The sequence below is a fragment of the Patagioenas fasciata genome, chromosome 1 (assembly GCF_037038585.1).
Source record: "Patagioenas fasciata isolate bPatFas1 chromosome 1, bPatFas1.hap1, whole genome shotgun sequence".
NCBI lineage: Eukaryota > Metazoa > Chordata > Aves > Columbiformes > Columbidae > Patagioenas > Patagioenas fasciata.
This window is the reverse complement of record NC_092520.1, coordinates 13,393,285-13,408,302: the sequence shown is the minus strand read 5'-3', so window position 1 is coordinate 13,408,302 and position 15,018 is coordinate 13,393,285. Positions and strand designations below refer to the sequence as shown.

General features: G+C 39.7%; 1 protein-coding gene across 3 annotated transcripts; it reads left to right on the top strand.

Moving 5' to 3' along the window:
- Positions 1-65: 65 nt before the first annotated feature.
- On the top strand, positions 66-13,774 carry FAM76B (family with sequence similarity 76 member B). 3 transcript variants are annotated; one of them, XM_065832294.2, is made up of 10 exons: positions 66-379; positions 543-607; positions 893-947; positions 2,392-2,547; positions 3,487-3,683; positions 6,341-6,388; positions 6,578-6,658; positions 7,338-7,470; positions 10,477-10,578; positions 11,227-13,774. In XM_065832294.2, exons 1-10 carry the CDS (start codon positions 275-277, stop codon positions 11,314-11,316), a joined length of 1,032 nt encoding a protein of 343 aa, XP_065688366.1. In that variant the 5' UTR covers positions 66-274; the 3' UTR covers positions 11,317-13,774. The 3 variants fall into 3 exon arrangements, with proteins under 3 accessions (XP_065688366.1, XP_065688357.1, XP_065688374.1); XM_065832285.2 differs by having other exon boundaries at positions 7,335-7,470; XM_065832302.2 differs by lacking the exon at positions 6,578-6,658 and having other exon boundaries at positions 7,335-7,470.
- Positions 13,775-15,018: the final 1,244 nt, after the last annotated feature.

Genomic DNA, 15,018 nt, shown 5'->3' with positions numbered 1-15,018 from the left:
GCGAGGCGGTGATTGGCTGCCGCCGGAGCCCGAGCCCGGGGCGGAGGGAAGGGCGGGGGGCGCGGGGTGACGCCGCTGCCGACACCGACACAAGGGGACGCGGCGCGGGCTGCGCACGGGGCCTAGGGCGGCGGCGGGCGCGCTCCCCAGGCGCGGCGGCGGAGCGGGAGCGGGAGCGGGGCGGCTCCCAGGTGGCCGCTCCGGCCCGCGCCCCGGCACCTCCCTCTTCCCCTCCCTCGGCCCGCCCGTGTCCGCCCCGCCGGCCGCGGCGCGGATGGCGGCGGCGGCCACGGCAGCCGCCCCGGCTCTTTATGCCTGCACTAAGTGCAACCAGCGTTACCCCTTCGAGGAGCTCTCCCAGGGCCAGCAGCTCTGCAAGGTGCGGGGGCGGCGCGCACCGGGACGGGCCGCCGGGGCTCGGGCAGCCCGGGGAGGAGCGGGTGGTGCCGGCCCGGCCCGGCGGGACAGCCCTCGGGCAGCGCCCGGCGGGGGAGCGGCTGAGGCGGGTGGAGGGTCCGGTAACGCGGCTCTTGTCCCCCCAGGAGTGCCGGATCGCCCACCCCATCGTGAAGTGCACCTACTGCCGCTCCGAGTTCCAGCAGGAGAGGTACGGGGGGATCCGCCACGGGAGGAACAGCCGCTCCGCGGGCCACGGCGTCGGTAGCACCGAAATTCGCACCCGGGGAGACGCTAAGTGAACGGAATCGCAGTAAAATAACCCGCCCGGCAGGTTGCCTAGCGCGGCACAGCCTTAGATTGGTCCCCTCACCTGCTCACCGCAGCATTTGTTCCCGCACCTGCTCCCCCGGCGTGTTTGCGTGTGTGTGTGTTCGGTTTCAAGGGGTGTGTTTGTCGCCGAATTCAACATTGTGCCTTTTTTTTTTTCCTTTAGCAAAACCAATACGATATGCAAGAAATGTGCCCAAAACGTGAAACAGTTTGGAACGGTGAGTAGGCTCTTGGTTCTGAATATTGAAGTTCAGTCATGTTTTAAATTTAAAAAGTTCTCATGCAGCTAAACTTCTTGTTTCATTTTGGAGATTACCTTTCAGAAAGGTGATGAAAATTATGGACAACTCTTCGTTTCCTTCATAGGCGACAGTTTCTTTTTTTCAGATTGAAATCCATTGTGATTATAAGTAGCTGAAGAGCTACAAATAACTGCGCTATATCTATTCATAGTAAAAACAACTTTATTTTGCTTTATGCACGTAAACTAGTCCTTTACGTATTCTCAAACACACGCTTGACAGCAAACCATTAGCTGACTGTGTTTTTAATGAGTGATGAATGTGAAAATCTAATAATACCACATACTTTACATTATGTAAGTCTTAAAAAATTTAAATGTGTGTTAATCATGGTAAGCAATTAAGTAGAAAGATGTTATGAGTATTAACTTGTATGCATGTTACTTTCCATTTTCTCATCTTGAATTCAGCTTCAGTTCTGTTAGAAAAATTAACTTTTTAATATATGAACAGACACGCTGCGTCTGAGCGCCCTGCAGGTACTAGTTTATAGAAGGTATCAAGATAATCTGGTAGTGAAACAAAAGTGCATATCTTGACATAAACCATATTAGACTAAATTCAGCTTATTGGAGGTGTATGTGTGTAGTCAGGCATTTTATGAGTGTAAATGTAAACTGAACAAAGAACATTGTTTCAAAAGCCTGAAAATGTAGTGAAAGACAGATCCAAGAATGTTTTTAACCAATAGTTCATAAAAAAAAAAAAAAAGGAACTGCGTTGGAGATAATTAGCCATTTCTAAGCTATGAAAAGAGACAGCAGTTTTATTCCCAGCAGGGGATTATTCTAGTTGAGCTTATGATATAAAAGTTGCTAACCTGACCTGATGGTATCTGAAGTTGTTTTTGAGGTTTTTTTGTAAGTTTCCTGCAGAATTGAAGGGATCAGGATACTGATATTGGAGTTGTAGGTTTATGAAATCGCTGAGTAGTGCAAGGGAGAGCGATGTTCTCAGAACCTTTCAGTCTAAAAAATTATTTCATTATTCTTTTAAAGGTTTTAAGTAATTTCTTTAGTAATGTAATAAAACAGAGGGAAAATGTGATCTTTTCCTTAAAAAAAAAAAAAAAAGTCAGGGTGTGTTTCAGACACTTATGCGTTTGTGTCACATTGTGTGTGTTTCTTTCATTGAATATCTACCAGGGTTTTCCTGGAAAGTCCAGACTGGTTTTGACCATTGAAGGAGCATCGTTTTAGGGGAAAAGTTTAGTACTGAAGAAAGAAATGGTAGGAAAAAAGGTTCTCTATATTGTCTGAAGCCCTTGTAGTTTAGAAGCATCATTGTGTGATTTGAAATACCTTCTTTCATTACAGAAACCATCATGTATTAACTTCAGTTCAACTTCTTTGTTTTCCAGCCCAAACCTTGTCAGTACTGTAACATCATTGCAGCATTTATTGGCACCAAATGTCAGCGTTGCACCAACTCAGAGAAAAAGTACGGCCCGCCTCAGACATGTGAGCAGTGCAAACAGCAGTGCGCTTTTGATCGAAAAGAGGAGGGAAGAAGGAAGGTAGGCTTTGTTCCACAGCTGTGATGGCTTAGGCTAACCGCAGACAGTGTTCCTCCTTCATAAGAGGAGGATTAACTGGAATGTATCTTATGTTCACAGAGATTAAAGTTGCTATGCTTTACAATATTTGAATTAAGTTTCGCAACTTACTATTGTTATGTTAGCTACTGGCCTAACTTACTTTAAATCACTCTAAGAATAAGCTTAAGTGTAAGCTGACAGTTGTAGCTGGGGAACAAAGGTTAAGCAGCTGAACAGTTCCTGGTGCTTTGATTATTTTTTTTCTAATAATTTATTTTATTTTATTTTCCCATCTATTGAATCTTTCATTTGTCCATAACTCAAATTTATCGCTTTAGCTCTTCTGATTTGCCTACCGTGCGTTAAAGCACCGCACCAGAGAGGCAGACTTGCTCTGAGCAACCCTTTGTGTTTTGTTCTCTTAAATAGCTTTGGTGAGTGCCACTTTCTCATTCCAGAAGGTGCTGAGGAAATGACCTCAAAAGCCTCTTGCCTGAACACAAGAATAATGCTGTTTTTACGAAAGAATTTACTTGGTACAAGTAACACATTGGCTGGGCATCTTGATTCTGCCTGGAATACGATGGGTTGAGAGAGGGTACATGGTGTCTAAACTAAAAATGGTTTGTCCCTTTAAAAAGTGATTGTCACTTCTGTGATACAGAGCAAGTCCAGTGTTTGCTAAGACTGAATTCTGGCTTCACTTTAAATGACAAAAAGAATAAGACTCGCTACTGAAAGATAACATGCATGCATTGGGGATATGGTAGTGCTGTTTCATACTGAAGAGATGTCTGGATTTTTCCTAAAGATAACAGATTAAGTGAAACTGGTTTTTCTTTCAAACATTGAAGTACATATTTCTAGTGCAAGTATACTTGGAAAAAAAAAACCCTCCTATGAATTGTTTCCCAAAAGGTTGATGGGAAGTTGTTGTGTTGGCTCTGCACACTGTCCTACAAGAGAGTGCTACAGAAGACAAAAGAACAGCGGAAGAGCCTAGGATCTTCACACTCTAACTCCTCATCGTCATCTCTTACCGAGAAAGACCAGCATCATTCAAAACACCACCACCATCACCACCATCATCATCGTCACAGCAGCAGTCATCATAAGTAAGTATGTCAAAAATCAAAGTAGCCGTCGGTACCTCTTCCTCTTCTATGTTCTGTTAGTACTGAGATCAAAGGAAATAAGAAATACCATTTAAAATACGGCATCAAAACCAGCAGCAGAATGTTGTTCTTCGATGGTCTGTCAGAATCCTTGTATGCTCACAGTTTGGATGAAGGGAGGTCAGCAAAAAGTAGAAATTCTTGATGATCATCAAAGAAGTCGATGTTAAAATTGGTAGCAAGTCTAGAGGAGAACCCACAGAATGGCTACAGAGCAAGTTACATAGGGATAAACTCGACTTTGGCTTTCTAAGCAGTAACTGCTATTTTACATGCATTTACCATGGGCTAAAAGGTGTATATTAGCAGTAAGCACAGAACAGCTACTTCATTCAGAATCCTCACCCCGACTTCATCCTGATGTGCTTGTGTGCAGAGACTTGCAGCTAAATCACAGAATCACAGAATGTTAGGTATTGGAAGGGACCTCAAAAGATCATCCAGTCCAGTCCCCCTGCCGGAGCAGGAACACCCAGATGAGGTTCCACAGGAAGGTGTCCAGGTGGGTTTGAATTTCTCCAGAGAAGGAGACTCCACAACCTCCCTGGGCAGCCTGGTCCAGTGTCTGTCACCCTCACTGAGAAGAAGTTTCTTCTGAAATTTGAGTGGAACCTCCTGTGTTCCATTTTGTACCCTTTACCCCTTGTCCTGTCATTGGTTGTCACCGAGAAGAGCCTGGCTCCATCCTCGTGACACGCACCCTTTATATATTTATAAACATGAATGAGGTTACCCCTCAGTCTCCTCCAAACTAAAGAGCCCCAGCTCCCTCAGCCTTTCCTCACACGGGAGATGCTCCACTCCCTTGATCATCTTCGTTGCTCTGGGCTGGACCCTCTCCAGCAGTTCCCTGTCCTTCTGGAACTGAGGGGCCCAGAACTGGACACAATATTCCAGATGGGGTCTCACCAGGGCAGAGTAGAGGGGCAGGAGAACCTCTCTCGACCTACTAACTACCCCCTCCTTCTAATACACCCCAGGATGCCATTGGCCTTCCTGGCCACAAGGGCGGTGCTGGCTCATGGTCATCCTGCTGTCCACCAGGACCCCCAGGTCCCTTTCCCTACACTGCTATCTAAATGGAGAAGCAGAACCAACAGTGTGGGACCACCTTAGTCTAGGACCAGTTTGTATCTCTGCTAGTTTTTATACCCAGATCCTGCTTTGATAGGCAGTTTGTGAGTGGCTGTCATACAGACACAGGAAGGTCACACTGTCGGTTCAGATACTGGCAGTCTGATAACATTTCACAGTTTTGTCCCATGTTCTGAAGCTTTTCTCAGCGTGCCATCTCTGGCCATGGTGTAAGCAGAATAGCAACTTTAACGTACATACTAGGTTAGTTAGTTATAAATCTTGGAACTCATTTTTTTTAATGCTAGTCTAATAGTAGTCATAATACTTAATTTCATTGGTAAGCTTATGACAGTGTAACTTTAGAACTACTTGCGTTATTTTTATTTCTGAATTATGTAGTTCTGCAATGGTAATGACCCTGACCCCAGACACACAAACTTTCATTCTAAGCTTCCCTTCCCAATGCTTATGATTTTCAATTTTGACTGAAACTTGCCTAAGTGTGACTTAAACACAGAAATAAAATAAGCTGTAATGATATTGAGAATGAGGAGAATACTCCATACATACTTTCACTTTTAAAAAAAAAAAAAAAAGTTTGGGTATTTTTTAGGAATTTGAAGAAGAAAATTATTCTTGTCATGCATGGAGTCATTTTACTGTTCCTGCGCTCTCAAATCTCTGCTGAAAATCAAGTTAAAACAAGTTAAATCTTAATGCATGTAGCAGAGGAATAGTAAAGATTAAATTTTTAAAAGTAGCTCTTTATCACAACTAGAGCTTCTGATATACTCAAGAGTTATAAAAGTAAGCATATTTCTATACAGATCACAGTGTTCCCAGTTTGACACCTTTTTCCTACAGGCTGCCATGGGTCCATTGCTTCTGGTCCAATAAATGACTTTTTTCCCCTGTCCATGTCAGGTGATGTTAAGATGACACAGTAGAGACAGTGAGCTAGAAATCCAGGTTCATTGAACTATTTCATTTGGCACAGTCTTCTACATTTTACTATTCCTATATCAATGATGTTTGTTAAAATTGCTTTTGAAAAAATTGAAAACAAATCTTTAGACCTGAAAAGTGGTTATTTTAAGGGATCCAAAACTTTGCTTTGTGCTTATTCCATCACAAAAGCACCACTTTAGGCAATATTTGTATTGCCACATGGGAATCCCAGGAATGCTCTTTTAGATCAGCTTGCTGAATGCAAGGTTAGCAATATAATGTGCACAAACATTGGGAGATACCGAAAGAAGTCGTAACTGTCAGTCTGGAAGTTCACCCCTTGTCTTACAATAGTGTAAAGATCGAGCTAATAAATATTTTTATAGCATCTTGACATGATAAAAAGTGATCATGAGTATGACAGGTAATATGATTGTCCAACTGAAAGTTCATAATTGGTCATATTTTTATTTAAAAAAGGGTGGATTTTTCTCAAGTACAGATATAATTTACATAAACTTAGTAATAATGGCATGTTTGGTCAGTTACCAAATAAATCTCATGTATTTCAGAATCTGCAGTCTGAGTCCAGAACAAGATCAGGGACTATGGAAACAGAGGTAAATATAATGTTACTTATCATTTTCTTTCTTATTTATCTTGCACTTTTCATTTAAAGGACTTTTTTCTTGCATTTCTGGCTAGTCTCTAGGAGCTAGAGCATGAGTTAGTTATTTTGCGTGTACCAAATGGTATATTAGAGAGTTATATAGTATGAGGCTTTAGGTTTACATTTTGTTTGATTTCAGCCATAAATCCTCTGCAGCTATTCAGAATGAAATTCCAAAGAAAAAACCCAAACTGGAATCCAAGCCATCAAATGGAGATAGGTAAAGTCATATTTTTTAAAGCTGAGCCATTTCAACCAAATAGAGCACTGATTTGTGGGCCGTTTCTTTTCTTTTTATTGGGGGAGGTCTGAAGAATAAGGGAAGTGAAACTGTTGTCCAGCCAGACAGGTTATTGGGTGGCATCTGAGTGCTGTCAGTCAACTAAATGACTTTATTAGCAGAAAACTGGCACTGTTTTCCTGCTTTTAAGCTGTTTGGGGCAAAATTCAGTAAAACTTATGTACAAGGCAACAGTTATCAATGAAACAGTGTTCCCTGGCGTTGGTGTTTCATTGATTAGATGCAGGGTTGGACCTGCTGTTTTAAGTTGCCCTTGTATCTAAAGAAGTCTGTTGGAACTTCATGTGTGAGACTTAATCTTTATTCTGCCTCTGGCCAAACAGTTGGAATAAAAGTAAAAGTGGCTGCTTCAGTCAAAAGGTGTTTGTCCCCCTCCAAGCTAATACTTAATTATATTTCTGCAGGTGTATGTAATGTGTGCCATTAGTAAGGTAATTTGCCAGTTGCATCCATTTCTGTCAGGTACATACTTTTTTTGCATTAGTCCTTAAGGATGTTTGTGGAATTATTAATTATCCAATTTGAAATTTAAAAACATACTGTTTTTTTTTTTTTCCTTTGATGCTGTAACTAACTGTTGTTTTTTCATTTTTAGTAGCTCTATAAATCAGTCAGCAGACAGTGGAGGAACTGACAACTTTGTCCTCATAAGTCAACTGAAAGAAGAAGTAATGTCACTTAAACGTCTTCTGCAGCAAAGAGATCAGACTATTTTAGAAAAAGATAAAAAGGTAAAAGTTGCACCTGCTTAATAAGAACTTTATCATTTTGTTTTTTATTTTGTAGACTCCTAACAATGTCAAAATGGTGAGATAAACCAGAAATCAGATACAGTTTTTTTTATATAGCAACTAATCAAATGTTACCATTTAAAGGAAAAGTTTGCGACTTTTGTATCATTAATGTATTTTGGCTCTAAGTCAAAGAGGAATTCATCTTCCCTTGCTTCAGCCATCTAGAAGCTAGCCATCCGCTTCACTGTTACTCAGGCTGCGTGCCACAGGTGATGTATAAAATGCCAGACAGTGGTTTGTATGTTCTGCATATCCTAAACTGAGTCACGGCAACTGTGCTGGAGACCTGCGCAGGCTGATGGGCACAGAAGATAAGAGGAGGATTAAGAGTAGTTAACCGTTCCCAGCTTAGCATAGTTTTTGTTTAAGCTAAAGCAACTGTAGCTGTAATTAAGGTGTCTGTGTCCAAATTTACGTGTACAGTGTATGGAAATTAAGTGTTTTGGTTTTAAAAGATTGGTGGCATATGTGTGCTGTAGGTTATCAAGTTATCGGAGACTAGAAGAAAAGTTGGATTAGATGCCTGGCAGCCAACCAAAGTGAAGTGAAATAGGCCCAAATGGCTGCAGTGAAACTCATGTAAGAGATTCACCCTTCAACCAACCTAATGACTGACAAGGAAAGATAAATAACTACAGATATATACTTTGCCTGTATTAGAGCTTATTTCTCTGCCATCTGATTAGCTAGATGCTTTTAAGACTGTGTGTGTAATGATGGCTCTAGAATGTCTGGGTTTGAGTAGGTTATGGAATTGTATTAAAAGCAAATGTAATGCATTTTCAAGTAAAATTTTGACTATAGATGAGTGATGGTCTATAAAAATATTGATGGTTAAGAAAGGCTCATTGATTGTGACGGGAAAATGCTTCCACTTTTAATCCATAGTTCAATATCTTCATTTCTACTTAAATGTTTTGTGTAAAGGATACTTAAACCTTTTTTTGTTTATGTCAGTGTCATAGTATACCTAGTGTTGGAAGTACTTGCTATTTGAAGCCTTTGAGCGGTCAGTATGAAAGAGCTGAACAGTCTGTCATGGATTCTCTGTAGGTATTTTCTTCCAAGGACAGACATTAAGGCCCAGATCTCTGTCATATAAGCCAGTAGAAGATCATGAGTCAGTAAGAAAGTCATTTATCTCTTTTTGTATTTGATTGACTGGGCAAAACTAACAAAAGGGTTAGGTAAGGAAATGTCACCTACTTCTGAGTGACCACTGCAGTAACTTGTTTTGTGCCGTTTCCTTAGGGAAAGCATCTAATAATTTTAATATCCCCACTGCTAAAGCTGTTTATTTGACCTCGGAGTTCTTTGAACCTAAAGACTCCTTCAGGCATGAATTACTTTCAGAATGGCACCTTCAGCTGCTGCATGGCGGAGAAAAGTTGAACGCATTGTACAATGTTTGCATAGCTGGAAAATTTACAAACAAATGAGATAGTAAATGTAAAGACATGTACTGGGATAAAAGTGTGAGCCAGACCTGTGGGAAATCCCTGTTAAGATCTTGTCCCAGGATTGGTGTAGGGAGAGCATTGAAGCAGTTTGGAGCACTCCAAAGGAAAAACCTCTGAAATGTATAATGTACAGCAACAAAAGCAGCTCAGTACACCAGTTTACAGACAGTCCTCATTCATAATTTTTTGTTATGAGTCAGGATCTCAGCCATGTCACCAGTGCTTGCTGTGTGCAGTACTGGCTTTGTTTCGCTTCCTGGACAAAATGTTAGTGAGACACTGAGACATTGCTGTGGGGCCCTGACACTTGATCATTAGGAAGGAACCACAATTTGCTGGATGTTCGCACAGTGTGTTTGCTCATCTAGCTCTATGCTTCACTGTGGTGCAATACTGTCACTAGTTTCTCTGATATTTAGTTTGTGGTATGTGGTTTTGTACCAGATCCCCTGGAATTTACAGCAGCTATAAGTAAATACCTTGAGCAGTTTGTGTACAAGGAGGTATATATTCTAGTATCAAGATACCTGTGCTTTATTTAGGACTATTTGACAGTTCTTTTGAATACCTCATGTCACAACTTGTGACTTGGCACATACTAAGGTTGGCAATAGCAGTCCAGGTAGTCATTTGAGGACCGTGTGCTCTAGTTTGCTATATTGGGTTTTATGCCAGTGAAGAGGCTTCGCTTCCTGATAAATCCAAATTGACCAGAGGGGTTCAAAATAGTCAGGTGAATCTGGGATGCTTGGTGGAACTAAACTTTTAAAAGAAGTGGTTCCCTATACAACAAACTGTTTGTAGTTCACCCAGCTGCACGTGCTTCCAGAAGAGGCATTCAGCTGCTTACATAGAAGCATATATCACAATTTAGAAACAGCTGGTTTAGTGTATGTCATCTGGATCTCTGCCGGCCTCAAGAGGAACCCAGTGACAGCCAGACTGCACCGTACACTCAGAACTAAAGTAATTTTTAATTATACGTTTCTAATAACACATTTCAATTCACTGTTGTTGTAGATTGAGAAGCAGTGAAACTTTGGAATGTAGGCTTCTGTTTAGGACAAACTGTAGCATAAAAGGACACAAACAAATAATTTCTGTTGTCTTTGTGGGGATGATTTTTCATGTGTTACAGTACCTTGTAACTGAAGAGACATAACTGAAGATTGTGATGAGTATCTCACAGCTGAAAGAGCAGCTAAGATCATAAATCATGAATCTTGTATTTAATTTTTTTTTGAGGATTAACAGTCTTTATATCAAATCCTGAGCAAGGAATATGGTTATATAAGTGTACTTGTTTTCTTCGTATAAAATAGACATACTTAATTTTCAAGCTACTTCTCAAGTGCTGAGCTGTCAATATTGCAATAGGGAATAAATACAGTGTTTCCCGAGGCTTCCGTGAAGATTTCACAGATTGATTAGAAGAGGTGTTCTGTAGCAGTCCAAGGAATGTTCACACAATTTGTGTTTTCAGTTGACAGAACTGAAGGCAGACTTCCAGTACCAGGAGTCTAACTTGAGGACAAAGATGAACAGTATGGAGAAAGCTCACAAGGAAACTGTGGAACAGTTGCAGGTGAGTAATTGCCCATCAATACTTGAGAAATCCTCCAGCTGGAATTATGTATTCAGTCTGTTTAGTCCCAGCAATGACATAGACCAAGTTATTAAACGATCATTACCACATTTAATTTTGGATGCATTGCGCAGCAGTTCTGCGGTCAACCTCCATATAAATTAAACTTACTGTAAGAATTGCTTTCTAGCTTTAATAAATAGAGGCTTACCTCACACACTTTCTCAAAGGTCTTGTTATTTTTTGTGTCCGTTCTCTGACATTTAATCAGTTGTCAGTGTGCTATTGATCTGATTTAACGGATCAGCGTAACACATTGGACAGTTAAATGTTTCTTATTAAAGCACATATCTGCATTATCAAGAAGAAAACCTGAATTAGTTGCCATCTGAATCACAAACAGAACAAATACTCAGTGCAATACCTCAGGTACTAAATTTTGCAATCAGAAAGTGTGGTTACCTTTTCTGTTGAAGGTGGAACATGCATATCAAAAAGCACGTACAAATCTTTGAAAAGTGATCATTAACTTCTTTGGATGTTCTCAGCGTGTACATTTTGAGACTTGTTTCATAAATGTGGGAAATGAGTGCATGAGGCTGCTATCTAAGACGTTAATTCATAAAGCTTTTTTATCTTGTTTTGCAGGCTAAAAACAGAGAACTGCTCAAACAGGTTGCAGCGTTGTCAAAGGGTAAAAAGTTCGATAAAAGTGGGAGTATACTAACATCTCCTTGAGGAACTGGTTATTCGTGGGGTTTGCTACTCAATGTAAATTTGAGTAATTCTGTGAAGCCCTTAAAATCCTATGTAGGGGAAAAAATATTTTTGCACACCAGATTAGTTGGCATGTTTCCTACACGTTTTTATAATTAATATGCAGCTTTTTTTAGTTACTGTTCAGATGAAATCCTTCAACTGGCTTGAAGAATGTTTTTATTTTTTTGATATTGGAAACTTTTTGCCAGCAATAGTATTAAACAATTGCATAGAGAACATAGCAGTGCTCTCTCTAAAAGGACAACATGCAATAACAAGCTAGGCGTACTTTTTACATCAACCAAGTCTTTTAAACTACGCTGATGTCAGCCAAAAGTTTGACTCTGCAGTGACACCGAACACTGGTTTCTGGCAACTGTTCTTTTACTTTGTATCAAAATATGAATTTAGAATGGAAATCATGGTGCTCTCAAGTGAAACTAAAAAAAAGGCATATATGTATGTGTAAATACAACTGTAACGGTTATATTCTTAGTTATAACAAGTAATTAGTGTTTTACATTCTTGTGATAGGGATTTACTGAAAGATTATCTATTGTACAGTAACAGAGGCAGTGTGGTTTTTGTAAGATTTACTGTAGATTTTTCTTGCAAGTGCCTTTCTCCAACTGTTTATTTATAGGAATGTTGGTATTTTGTACATAAGGTTTTTATGTTTTAAAATCACGTTTAATAAATGTTTTATGTAAATATAAATGTGTGTACAGAGGAATCTGAAACAAAGATCAAAGTGGCTGGTGCGGTGCTTGAAGCAGCATTAATAGCTAATTGATGGACAGTGAGTATTGGCTTTAGATAACCTTGTAGCTTGTGTCTGTGAGGTGTTGAATTTTGTTAGTGCTGCTCGTGCCAAACACTTCCCAAACAAAAAACTGAATGTGTTTTGCCACACTGGAGTTCAGTGGGTTGTTTATATATTTTTCCCATTTGGCACAGCGCTGATTTTAATTCCGTAGCAGACATTGTATTCCCAATGTTACATCCTTAATTAGTGTCATACACTCAAAGTTGAAAAAAACAAATCCCCATTGTCTGATTTAATGTACTTAGTTGTAACTTATGGTGATTCTTCTGAATTAATTGCAAGATTCTCATCCCCAGTAAAGATACACAATGAGAAGAGAGTTGCCAAAACTAATGGTCTTGGTACTAATTGAGTGGATGTCAAAGGGTGGGTTGTTTTGGTTGGGTTGGTGGGTTGTTTTAATGTTTTGGGTAGATTTTGATTCTAAATTACATCAGTTTTTTAGCTCTGCTCCTAATGGACTTCAATCATATTCAGAAACTTCTGTTTACTATAGCCCAAGGTCTCTGTTCAGGAAGGTGAGTTACAGATCGGCATAAAGCAAAGTGGATTTACATAAATAAACATTTGGTTCAGCTCTGGGTACTGGTTGGTAACAGGGTAACTGCTTGTATTTCAGTAAAGTTAATTGTGTAGAATAAGCTACACACCTTTTAATTAAAGAACAAAAAACTAAAGCTCCTTGGTTGTCCATCCATGTACTGAACTATGAACACTTTTTCAGTAGTTCAGACAAATTCCAGCAGTGACAGACTACTGAATAATTGGGAAAAAAAAGCTGTCTTATTTCATGTATTTTTATACCCTAAAATCAGCTTTGTATGTTTATAAATTATCTTCTTTAAACTTGCTAAAATGGGGTAGAGAATGCTGCTATCCTTTGGAGATGTTATTGGTTTCTTCAATATACAAATTTATGACTTTCGTTAATTCAAGGTCAGTATTTTTGTATTTTTTTCCATTTGAATGGCAACCCATGTGTGTTGAAATTGATTTTAAAACACAGAAATGCATAGCAAATTGAAATGCTTGAATAAAGCTCCCTTAGTGATATCTGATCAAGATGCAGTAAGGTCATTTTAAAAGAAAAAAAATGAAGTTCTAGAGTAGAAGTGATTGCCTTTATAAATCCCAGTCAAATTTTTAGGGGCTTCCCAGCATTTAGTTCTAACTAAATACCTGTGGGTTTTCTTCCATAATCTCATTTTTATCGTGAATTTTTTAAAGTTGTAAACTAGCCAACTGAATCCCCGTCCTGAAAGGAGTGTCCTGGAGCTGTAGGTTACTGACGTAAGAAACTGATGTTCTTTAAACGTGGATCTGCAAGGACATTGTTGTACTGTATTGTGCTTTTTAGGCTGTTTCAGATGTTGATTGATTAGCATTGACCAGTAATGGCCATTTTGGCTCAAGTTATTTATGTACTTTAAGCCTGTAAATTTTGCACCCCCCTTTTAGATAGTGTGTCTAAATACGCGTTCTGCAGCGAAGCTGTTCAGCTGTCCACATGTATAGACTGTTGAAATACTGTACTGGCACACATCCGACCGTTGACATTTTGTACCTTTTCTAAATCCAATGTTTCACAATAAAATCTTGTCAAAACATGAATCTGTCCTTTTGAAATCATTCATAAATTCGTATTTCATGTTAAAGCTTCACACTATGTCACTCGCTGAAAGTCTGTGGCCAAAAAAAAAGGAGAACTTAATATTTGCATTTAGTATTTAGATTTCTGGGAGGATTAGATGCCTTGGGCTGTCTACAAATTGTAACAAATTAGAGCTTCAGATTAATTTATCTCTAAGTATTATGGTTTTCTACAGTAGGATTATAATACGTAGAATTTTTTTCTTCTAGAAAAGAAGAAAAAAACCTTAAGGTTTAGCAATTCTAGCTTAATAAAGCCTTCGACAGGCTTTTTATATTTTCATTAACATCAGCACTCGTGTTTAAAAGTAACTGAATTTCAGTCTTGTTTTGTTAACCATAAGGTTGTTCTTCCTTTACACACATCGTGTACAAGTTATAGGTGATTCCAGGATCGGGAACTTCTGTATCCGTTCCGTTTCTTGTCTCAGGATGAGTTGGGCTCCCACACCAACCTGCTGCCAGCTCCTGGTCACGGGGATTCATGGAATGTCCTGAGCTGGAAGGGATCCACAAGGATCATCGAGTCCAACTCCTGTCCGTGCACAGGACAACCCCACAGTTCACACCGTGTGTCTGAGGGTGTTGTCCAGTCTCTGCTGGAACACTGTCAGGCTTGGGGCCGTGACACCTCCCTGGGGAGCCTGTTCCAGTGTCCAGCACCCTCTGGGGGCAGAACCTTTTCCTAGTGTCCAACTTATTCTTGTGCTTAAAGTACTCGGGCTGCAATTTGTAGTCACAACAATTTCTGGCCACAACAATTATCTAGAAAGAGGTGATCTTTGATTTTTTTCAGAGCCCCACTCTTCCAACAGTGTATATTTTATATTACGTGTAGCAATGAATAAAGTTCTATTCTGATATTGAATTGTTCTTGGCCGTATTTTAATGCAAATTTGCAATGACTTTGTTGAAGCCATTTATTTTTAAAGCTGACAGCAAGTCAAAACTGTGTGTGGTAACCTCATTTAGATACAGCTCCATGTGACATGTGCAAACCTTGTTTAACTGACCACGTAATAGACTGAGTCCCTAAAAGAGAATTGCATCACTTGAATCAAATTTCCTTAAAGAAAATTTAAATGGATATAACCTGTGTACAGGCACTTGGGCAGTTCTTAATGGTCTTAGTAGCTTCAGAAGCTCTGAATCCACACTGATTTTTTGAAAACACTGAAGTTTATGATTGCGAACTATAATCGTAA